General features: G+C 41.5%; 1 protein-coding gene across 5 annotated transcripts in view; it reads right to left on the minus strand.

The window, feature by feature from the left end:
- LOC138198199 (glutamate receptor ionotropic, NMDA 2B-like) overlaps positions 1-10,912 on the minus strand; it is a 133,559-nt gene extending 122,647 nt beyond the window's left edge. The window contains exons 1-3 of one of the 5 annotated variants that reach the window (XM_069149473.1): positions 10,601-10,912; positions 4,861-5,000; positions 3,976-4,083 (exon numbers count right to left, since the gene is read on the minus strand). In XM_069149473.1, coding sequence (XP_069005574.1) covers positions 3,976-4,002 — 27 coding nt within the window. In that variant the 5' untranslated portion in view covers positions 4,003-4,083; positions 4,861-5,000; positions 10,601-10,912. Of the gene's footprint in view, positions 1-3,975; positions 4,084-4,860; positions 5,001-8,078; positions 9,174-9,991; positions 10,343-10,542 lie in introns of those variants that run through there. The other 4 variants (XM_069149472.1, XM_069149471.1, XM_069149470.1 and 1 more) reach the window with 4 other exon arrangements.
- Positions 10,913-11,575: the final 663 nt, after the last annotated feature.

Raw genomic sequence — 11,575 nt, forward strand, 5'->3', positions numbered from 1 at the left:
TGAGGAATGGATGAGAAAACGATGAAATGTGCTGATATGATAATGACCTCTCATGGGCCCTTGTGGCAAATACATTTGCTCTGTGTAATTTGGTCCTGGGACAGAGTGAGAATTGTGTCTTCTTTTATCTTATCACACAAAACATTCTCTCTCTCTCGCGCACACACACACACACACACACACACACACACACACACACACACACACAGTACAGTAGTACAAGAACATAGCTGACCAGCACACACATAAAATGGCCACACACTTCTGCCACAAAAATCGCATTCAACAAATCCTTTAATTGCCTGATCAATGCCTGTAGAGCCATGCAAATGAGGCCGATAGTCGATGGGGGCTGGGTCAGGTTGAACGTCCACACACTGATGCATGCCATTGATCAAAGTGCACACTGTGCTAAACACCAAGGATTAAACCATTCATCTGTAGGCTCCACCTTGAACTGTTATCCTGACCCTCAAGCAAAAATCTGGTGTGAGATACAAAGCAAAAGAGCCTGCGGAAGTTTTAGAACATCCATCACTGAGCTTTAGGAAAGGCGCGCACTTTGGGAAGCTGCAGACGCACAAACACACACACAGACACACACACACAGACACACAGGCGTGAGATAAGTCGGGTTGTTGCAGGTCTCTACAGTGACGAAGAGAAAAAAAAACTAAGAGCAGCATTATGGGATCAAATTAGGGTGATAAAGATTTTGTGCTTGTGAAATGATGTTCACAAATAATTTCACAGTCTGCACTTGTATTTCACAATTCGTGTGCACTTTAAAAAAAAATGCGTAGGCTTATAAAAGAAAACCTTTCTCACAAATTCTAATCTGTGAACGTGTGAAACTGTTTTGAAGCTGTAAACATATTTTGTGTATGTGCAAACAAATTTTGTGCACACAGATGCAATTTACACATGTGCAAAACGTGTTTGTACAAAGTCTTCAAGATGGACACACAAATTTCCTACTTTTATGTGTGACCCTGAAGTCACAGACACACAAATTTCTCACCTTCAAGTGTAACATGAAGTTACAGACGCGAGCTACAAAAACACGGACAAATTTTGATCGTTTTATTACGCCGGAGCTGACCAGCCAATCAGCACGCTGTCCGCTGACTAGCCAATCAGAACATTTCCGGCTGACCATCCAATCAGGAGGCACTTTGATTCTGGTGCGCTCTGGTTACGCCGTCCACCTGCAGTCTGCCGGGGCGTCATGGCAGAGCCAGAGGGGAAGTCTTCTGGGAGACAGGTGGGTTAATGACACGTGTTTGCACGGAACACACCTGTCAAGTGTTACATCGTCCATAACTAGAAATATCAATACAGCCGTGCGTGCATTCCGGTATCAAGTAACACTAAACAAAATGCCGAGCTCATATAGAAAGGAGGATAATTATCTAGAAGTCTGGAAGCACCAGTTTTCCTATCCACTGTGGTCGTGTTAGCGGGAACATCTATCACGTGAACGACTAAATCATGGGGAAGTAGGCTAACAATGGAATCCTTCATCTAAAACAGGACAGTGGAGAAGTGTCAATACAGCAAAAATGTTCACTCGCATGATAGGTGTAATTTGTCAGTTCAAATACATGTATGAAAATAACAGTACCATTGGATTTAGATTTATTTATGTGCAACGGCCGCTGCCATTTTCCAGAGGACTGCTAATTTCTAATTTCTAGTCGTAAATATGGGTAAATGTCAGGGGAACACGACGACCAGATAGCAACACCTTAAAGATGAATACAGACAGGAAGGCTGTCTTTCTTTGCACTGTATATTTTGCGGAGGAAGTATTTCAAAATCCTGGGTGATGGTACAAAAATAAAAGACGGCCTTTTCCATACTTTCTTTCGCCCCACTTCTTACAAGTAAATTGAGTACTATTGGATATCTAGATGTGATCATTTGAATATGATACTGTGCCACAATTCCATATCTTTACAGACCACAGCAATCAGTGGGGTGAATAGTTTGCACCATTATAAATGAATCTGTGCTGCAGCCTTGTTTAGAGTCGACTCTTACTGAAAATGTTATTGTTCTTTCTGAATGTTTAGGAATCAGTGATGCGATGGGCTGTAAGTCTTACTCAAAACATTTTCATCCTTCTTTCTACCAAGCCCACTGCTATGCATCGCCTGCATCTTTCAGTGGTCTAAAGGCCTGACTCAGTGAAGCCTCAGCGGGGGGTGAGAGCGTGGCACAAGAGATGAGGGACGTGAAGGACCGAGAGCAGAGGGCAAAGAAGACATGACACGGTTTTCTGGAGTATCTGAGGGGGAAGAACCTCGTAAATAACTGGAGCTTTCTATTTGTGACCGCCCTAAGAGTGTCACTGATTGTTGTGTCTCATCTCATGGATATTTGTGAAAAAGTCTAGTTAAAACTTTTAATGGACAACATTTCTTGGTGCTCTCTTGAGGTAGATTGACAAAACATTTTCTTTTTAAGGTACCTGTCTGTCATGGGCTTCGTCATCAATATTGACACCCTCATGTTGATGATTCCTGGACTACTACAATTTCTGCGACGCAGCTGCACATATCGATTTAGCCAGGATCACATGGAGCTCCTCCTCAGTTATATCACGGCATGAGGTTGGGATTTCAAAAGTTTGAGAGTTGTCTTTTTTTTTTTTTTGTAAAAGGCTTCTGTCTGGAAAAAACCTGGGTGTTGTTTGTGTTTTTTAGGGGGCTGGTATGATAATCTCTCTGCCTGCCAGTTCTAGATATTTCTCACTGTCTCATGGTGTCTCTCCAAGCACTTCAGGCAGCACAAAATGAAACTGTTCCCTATTAGATTCAAGATGTCGTCTGTTTTAACATCAGTATCATGCGGAGCACGGAGCTCTCACAATATATGGAATATGATTTCACAAAATACACAGCATTAACATATTTGTATTTATTATTTGTGTAAGTGTATACATGATGCCATTATATCATTATACTACTTCTACTACTATACTATTCAGTACATTTACTATGAATATTTTAATATTTTGTATTTTATTATACTACTATATATACCATATAGTATACTATCATTAACCAATTTTTATATCCTTTAATATAATGTTATTGATTAAAAAAAAAAAAAAATCTAGTTTTGTACTGGAAATCTGTTAACTAGTAAGTAAAGCTCACAAACTGCTGGGAATAAAATGCAGCTGGATTTTGTCTGACCAGCACAAAGATGATTGATTTTGAGTTCATTATGTCATGGAAATTCTACTTTTTAGTCAGGGAACTTTGACTATGATAATACACTTATATTCCTTACCATTAACACTGTACTATATATTTTACTAGTTTTTATCATCATGTTAATGTTACACTACTGTAATACCTGAATTTCCTCCCAGGGAATCAATTAAATTGTATCTGAATCTTTTCACTGTCATAGAAATATAGATAGCAGACTGGCTGCCAGTGTCTGACTGTTTGATTGGCTAGTCAGCAGGCAACGTGCTGATTGGCTGGTTAGATCCGGTGTAAAAACAGGGTCAAAGTTCGTCTGTGTTTTTGTAGCTCTTGTGTAACTTCAGTGTTACACTTGAAGGTGGGAAATTTGTGTGTCTGTTACTTCAGGGTCACACACAAAAGTAGGAAATTTGTGTGTCCATCTTAAAGACTACAAGCACAAAAACGTTTTGCACATGTGTAAATTATATGTGTGCACAAAATGTGTTTGCACATACACAAAATATGTTTACAGCCGCAAAACAGTTTCACAAATTCACAGATTTGAATTTGTGAGAAAATGTTTCTTTTACAAGTTTACGCATTCAGATGCAAGCATGCAAAAATAATTTATGTGCACACGAATCGTAAAATACAAGTGCAGACTGTGAAATTACTTGTGAACATGATTTCACAAGCACAAAATCTTTATGATTTAATTTGATCCCATACTGCTCAGGCTGCAAAGAGGCCCCATGCATCAATATTGTCTTACCTTGTGTTTTGCCAGCCAAAGTCTCATCCCAGCGTCTCAGAAGTAGCATGATGGTGCGGCCTGGGACTCCTCTCTCCCTCTCATAGCCTCGGACTGAGGGAGGCTGACCTGAAATCCACATGACAAAAAAGACAATATGAGTATCGACTGAGCGGCGACTGGATTTAAAAAAAATATTTCAAACTTGAGGGGAGCAGAGACTGAAAATAAACAATGCAGCTTTTTCTGTTACACTCAGCTTGTCCCTGATGGTGATGGCTGTCTCACCACAAGGGTTTCTATTGATCGTGTGGTGTCTCATACTGTGCCATCATAACACAGAATAGTTTTGAATAATTGTAACAGAGCAGAAATGATTACAAAAACAATCTGTCAAAAAGAAGGAGCAAAAATTACCAAAAGAAATACTCTCAAAAATTATCAAATTAAACCAAAAACAAAAAATCTCCACAGATCCCTGAACTCTTTCCTCTCTCGTCCAGACCATGAATTAAAATTTGGAGTAATTTTTTTGGGTGAGGAGACATATCTATTCACCTGGAATGACACCACCTTTCAACATCATTAGCCAATTAGTAGAAAGATGAGTTTAATTAACTCAGAAACAGAATAAAATGGTCATGGGAGTAAACTAACCCTTCATCATTTTCATTTGCTCCAACCAGATGCACTTTATCACACAAATGTGTTTTAGTCATCATGATTAATTGAATTACACCCCTCTACCAGGACAGCTCATTAGGTGTGCGGGGTTTGCTGAAGCAAATACAGATGTTCAGAAATGGAGGGGTGACATTAAAAACGAGGCAGCATTACTGAGCATTTATCTTCCCTCCACATCGTCTCCACAGTGTTGATTGTGAAACAAGGCGGTGGGGAACTCACAGCGGTTTTAGGTAAAATCCTGGCCAGGTCAGGAGGGCAAAGCAGCTGTTTTCGAGGTAATTGTACTCCACAGGAGCAGCTTCGCTTCCGGGCCTCCGAAAAGATGCCTGGAGTCGCTTGTTTTATTGACGTCTGCAAGTCTGTTATTGCAAAAATGGAAGAGGGAGGACAGAGGGTTAGAAGCAGGTCACGGGCAGTTAGACTTTTAATAAAGCCGCACGGTGCTTTGGCACAGTGAGTGACCTCTGACCTCTGACCCCGCCCTCCTTAAAATCTTAATAAATCTGATTAAATGAGAGGAATTTAAAATAAAAATAAAAAAAAAAACCTCTGTTTCAAATGGTTATCCGAATACATAAGAAGAATAAATAGCTCCTATTAATCCGCATTCTACATCTACAGTGGCGACTCATGTGGGGAGTGTGTCCATCTATGATCTATGATGGACACACTCCTTCTGAGGGTCTGAATTGTAGGGGAGAGTGCGAGCCATACTTTAGGTAAATAAATGATTAAGTGAAATATGTCAATGAATAATAGACCAGTCTTTGCGGGGGTAACAGATTGTACTTTTCATATTTAATAGATTGATGGGGCCGCACACAAACTCAAGACAACATGTTCACACACAGCAACACGTAATCGCTGACAAACACATGTGCCACCGTCGACACTAGATTAAAGGAGGTCTACGATGCTCAACTATCGTTTCTTCTCTCACATTAACCCTTCAAAAAGGGGACCTAAATCCCTTTCTGTGGTCCCTGTGTACTCCCATTCCCGTGGACAGTGTCTGTGTCGATACAAGTCCTCTTAATCAGCTGAGATGAATTATTGAATAGCCTTTTTATATCAGATCATGACCCATATTCCGCTCGCTTGAAGTGGATATACTGCCAATAAAAATGGAGATGTACTTTTTAAGTCGTCCCACATACGCTCCCTGCTCGCTCTCTAATAGTTGAACCGGATTCAGACGCACACTGCAGAATGGTTGAGCTTTGGATGGCACTCCGCAGGCTGATTCACTTATGCCATTTATAACAAGATGATGGACGAGGCCGCGTCGCAGCGTCACACTTCATGTGAAACTGAGGGGTTCAGTTTAAGCTTGAACCACACTTTGGATTTCATAAAACCGTCTTGGCATGTTTTTGGTTGGACTTTCGGATGCTCACCGGAAACATGCTTCAGGAGACAGAAATCCCTGGATGGCACATAGTCAAAGTTAGCTGAATATAAAATATCTAATAGAGTGTTATTGCTGCTTTCATTAAGGCAGATGCAGTGCTCAGAGCCAGACACAGGAGTTGTATTGTTGTCTCATTAAGTAGCACATGGGGAGAGAGAGGGAGACAGAGAGAGAATCAGTGGGAAGAGGGGATAGGATTATGAATCTCCTCAGCCCCTGCTGTCTCCTCTCCTGGCCTGTTTATCAATGACGACTGCAAACATGGTGCCTATGAAATCTCTTAAGCTCTGTTCGGAGACGTTTGGCAGACTTTCTTTCTCTCATAAGCTTCTGGCATCAAACTGTTTCAGACACTGAAAATTGACAAGCCGCTTGAAATATGCCCCGATCACTAAAATACAACTGATTTATTGCTCAGTAAAATTAGTGGCAATATTTACAAAGACGTTTGATGAGAAGGAGGATTACACCGAAGAACAAAGTGGGTAAAACATTAACAGCAACATCAGATTTGGCGGAAACAGTAGACTGTATAATATGCTTTTGTCTCTAACAAGAGCGTTTGAGATCCAGAACTTAACAAAAAGCAACATTTCCCACCATGTTGGCCAACAGATCACCTCTATATTAGCATAGAAGGGATGTTCAGATGTATCCGTCCTCCAAACTGTTCATTCGTACAGAAATTGCTCACTCTACCACCCAGCTGCGCTCTAAAAGGACCGGTGGAAATGCTATCAGCATTGTCTCTGAAACAAATCAGCTGTATCACCTGCTGTCTTCCAGCTACATAACGTTCACATCACCGTCCATTTTACCTCTGCTTCCTACAACCACATAATCTCTATGCATCAATACTAAAGCAGGTTTCACCTGTCATAAAAAGAACCGCAGACTCTTTTGGTGATCATTACGGTGCAAAGACAGCAGCGAGCCGTCTGTCAGAGGCAAACTTTGCACCCAAGACGTCCATTTTGCAGCGTGGCAGATGTGACAGCTTTGACGGACTACCTGAGCTTAAGTGCTCATCTGTGGATAGGCTGCAGGGGTCACGTGTGTGCCAAGAGCATCGCACCGAACGGGTAATAGTCCTGGGTTATGAGAGCAGGTCCCAGGTGGGTTCCACAGGTACAAAGCCACAACCTTGACCGTGCACAGTGTGTACACGTACACACACACAGCGTAAATCTGAACCGCTGTCAGTGCAATGATAGGAAAGTTAATCAGAGAAAAGGGGTCAATCGCTGCTGCACTTATGATGGATAGATGGACAAAGTGTCTGCATGTGTGTGTGTGTGTGTGTGTGTGTGTGTGTGTGTGTGTGTGTGTAGGTGTGAATGTGCATTTTGCTGCAGTGTAAAATACTCTGAGAAAATATATACCGTCACTCTCCCACCATGAGGCACTTTGCTTTTCTTTGGAATAACAGCAGATAAAAATAATTGCTCTGAGAAAAGGTCAGTGTCGTGTCCATCTCTTCCTGTAGATTACTTTATTGATCTACGTATATATTCCTCTCAACTTCACAGCCTTAAATAAGAGCGTGAAGCAGCACTGAACTGGAGATTTGATAGGCAGAAGAGGTTACTCCATCGAGTACAGATGAAGTACGGAGATTATTTTAGCATGTGAACTCTTTTTTTTTTGTACATTATGAGATTCTCTACATTATGAGCGCATGTGATTTTATTTCACATGAATATAAAACATCACAACGAGAATTCAAGGCTAACAGGGAGGGAAAAAAACTACAAAGGATAAATGGCGGTGTGAAGTGTGAGGGAAATTACTGATCTCTGATAATCTCCCATTTACATTCAACCCAACCCAATGACGGAGCCTTCACTCTCACTCACACACACACACACACACACACACACACACACACACACACACACACACACACACACACACACGCAGAAATACTGGGTTAATGGAAAGAAAAATATTCATGTGAATATCTATATCCATTATTCATTATCCAAAACAAGCAACAGCATGTGTGGATCCAAAGTACCGTACTCACCTATTTTACTCTTAACCTTGAGAAATATTAAATGTGATGGATTTGGTAAGATGCAGAAATTGTAAGAATCACGGCTATTACATCAGCTAATTGACAAAGATGTTGCTTGAGTCTTTAATCCGCGATAGTGAAATCCCATTAAGATTCAATACTTGAAAAAGAAATATTGAAATCAGCGTCAGTCCATTTAAAAAAAAAAAAAAAATGGTCACAATTTTTTTTCAAAAATTTAAAAGGAGCTTTTGTTAAATAATTATCATTTGGCATTTGGAGTCTGATCCAGGATTTAAAGGGTAATTCCACAGGAAAACATCTATATCCAGAGTGCCTTTATCATGGTAACGGTTGCTCAAAAGTCCCACTTCCCATTATCTTCAAGTAATGAAGAGGAGCAGCATTAAATCTCCTTCAGGAAAAAAAATGGGAATATATACTTTAAAAAAAAAAAGGAGATGGACAAGGAAATGAGTTATGTGGTTTTCTTCATTTTGCTATGCATCTGTCTATTGCTGTGCCTCTCTAGAGCTTAGACATCACACACAGGCACACACACATGCCAAATTATTCAGTTACTTTGCAGTCATCTTAACACTTCTGAGCCTCCTATCTTCTGTTTTTTTTTTGTTGTTTTTTTTTAAACCAAATTATTATTAATGAATAATCTGCCCCTCGTATTTCAATGAGTGGAGATAGTCAAGTTGATGAGTTGCAATTTTACAGCACCAAAATGCAAAATAAATAGCAAATCCTCTCCGATGCAAGCAAGTCAATGACGTGTGAGTGGTAGGACGTGAAATTTCTCACACATCAAATGAAAAACAAAAAAAACAAAATGGAAACACAAATAAATCAATGAGTGAATCAATTCAGAGGGGGTGAGAGGGTGGAAGTGATGGAGAAAAAAAAAAGATGCAGACACAGGTGATTAAAGTAAGTACGAAGCCAAGTGAGAGGAAAAAAGTGAAAATTATGGCAGAGGAAAAAAAGGGAAAAAAAATCCTCTGGATGATGATAAAGCCAGGTTTTTTTTTTCTAGTCCATTCTCTTTGAGTGCTTGTGTGTGTCTGTCTGCAGGAGAGTCCGTTCAGAAAGATACCAGACAGAGAGGAGAGAGAGAGAGAGAGAGAGAGAGGAGAGAGAGAAAGAGGAGAGAGAGAGGAAAGAGGGAGGAGAGAGGGAGGAGGAAGAGGAAAAGAGGGCAGCAAAAAAAAAGGAGGCAGAGGACTATACAAACACAGATGACACCCTGACAGAATGGACAAGCGCTGGCTTTGAAACACACTTTGAAACAACAGGACGATGTCACTCAAGAATTATTTGGCTTTTGCTCAGTTTGACCTTGACCTGACAAACAAACTGAAAACGCGAATGTGCGTGTCCTCTAACAAACAGGTGTTGGAGTTTTGGATGGTCTCTGAATGTGCGTGAAAGCAAACTAAGAGAACGAACATGTGGACATGTGAGGAGGGGGTCGTACGGGGAGGAGGGGAGCGTTTCAGATGTTTTAATGGAAGAACAGACTTTTGTGCAACAACACGGTGATGACGAGGCAGTCAAAATGTGGCTCCATGATGACGACTGGAGAAGGTGCTTGCTTGATGAGTCACTGTGGTCTTGGTTGAGGAGAACAAAAAGAAAAAAAAACCAAGTCAGAAAACACAGATGGAGAGGAGAGCGTGACGTAAGGAGGACATGGCATTAGGCAAGAATCAGCCGAGAGCTGAAAGGAAGGGGGCCATGCCAAAACTAGTTTGAAGGCCAGTGAGTATGTGTGTGTGTGTGTGTGTGTGTATGTGTGTGTGCTGGGTGTGTGTGCATATGTGTCAAGGTGTGGACCCAACACAAAAACACCTTGCATACACAGAAAAGGAACAAAGACTTTGAGACAGACACTAAACACTAAATAGACCTACCTATGGTTAGAATTAAGAATCGGCCAAAAAAGATGCATAGGATGGGAGGAGGAAAAAAGAGAAGGGGGAAAATAGGAAAAGGTACAAAAGTGAAAAAGGCATAAATAGAAAATACAAGCAAGCCAATTAAAATGCCTCTATTAGAGCTGTTTAAAGGAAGGAAATTAAAACAGTAGTGGAGTCAAAAAAAAGTAGCCAAAGTTGCGGTTGGACAGTGACAGGAGTGGTGGGGAGGAGGAGGGAGGCGATGAAGGGAAGAGGGGAGCGTGGGCTGCACAGGGATAGAAAGAAAGGGCTGGAAGTGATAGCAATGGAGAGGAAAAGAGGAATGAATGAAGAGGAGGGGTAAAAAAAAAAATTGAAAAAAAAAAAAAAAAAAGAGGATAAAAGGGGCAAAAAAAATCCCCCCTCCTCTTTCTCTTTTTCTCTGTCTCTCTGCCTCTCCCTCCCTTGTCTGGCTCATAAATAGAAGAAATTGTTGACCAGGTAAATGGCGAAATAGATGAGAAGACAGAGGACCGAGAGAGCAAGCAAATGAAAAGGTAAAGCACCTCCCAGCAGCGCGATGAGGAAAAAAAAGAACAAAAAACGAAAGATAAAAGCAAATACTCCAGTGGCCTCCGTTGTCTCCAGTCTATATGTGGAAGGGGGGATTGGCTGTTGCCAGTTGTTCCCCTTCCTCGGCTGCCTTCTGCTTTCTTCTGTCTCTCCTCCCAAAAAAGACTTCCCATCCAGATGACAAAAAGCAGGCACAGATGTCCTTTCCCCTCTCTCTCTCAACTCTGGTCAGACAGCTCACACCACTCACACAGGTTAGACATTGTTGCAGTGGCAACGCACAGTACCACCAATATGGCTCAGTGGGAGAAAAAAGGGCATAGGGGCTGCTGCTAGTCAAGCTCTGCCTACCTCATGAGGAAGGATACTGAGCTGGAATTGCTCTGTCTCCCCTCTCCCGCCCATCCCTGCGAAAAGATGGGAGGAAGGGAGGTGGGCCGACTCCCTGCATTATTATTCATTGAAAGAGTGAGGGAGAGAGTGTGAGAGAGAGAGAGAGAGAGAGAGAGAGAGAGAGAGAGAGAGACAGACACACATAGAGAGAGACATAGAGAGAGACATAGAAAGACATAGAGAGAGAGAGAGAGAGATGAGGTGGTGGATGAGGAGAGGTACCATCCAAAAAATGTGGAGGAACCAAACTGGTGTGTGAAACTGATAAGAGACTGGCTCCCCCTAGAGTCAATCATCAATACACAACCTTAAAATACAGAGAAACACTGGGAATACTGATTAAACATCCTGTATGATGATGACCTATGACCTGACACAGAGGGCACCCAGACACCTGAACCTCCGAGGACAAATCCAATACCTAGATTCTGCCGTGCATCACTCCGACTGTGCAATATCACTGCAATCCACTTACAAAATAATTCAATGTGCAGCCTTCTCAGTCGAATTTAAACACCTGACCTTTGCTTGTCTCCGTTTCTCACCTCTGTGTGATGAAGCACTGTTATCTGTTTTAGGCTACACACACACACACACACACACACACACACACACACAGTCTGCGTTAAAGTT

This window comes from Embiotoca jacksoni, unplaced genomic scaffold, assembly GCF_022577435.1.
Source record: "Embiotoca jacksoni isolate LCO1_2020_lvr unplaced genomic scaffold, fEmbJac1.0.p SCAF_15, whole genome shotgun sequence".
NCBI lineage: Eukaryota > Metazoa > Chordata > Actinopteri > Embiotocidae > Embiotoca > Embiotoca jacksoni.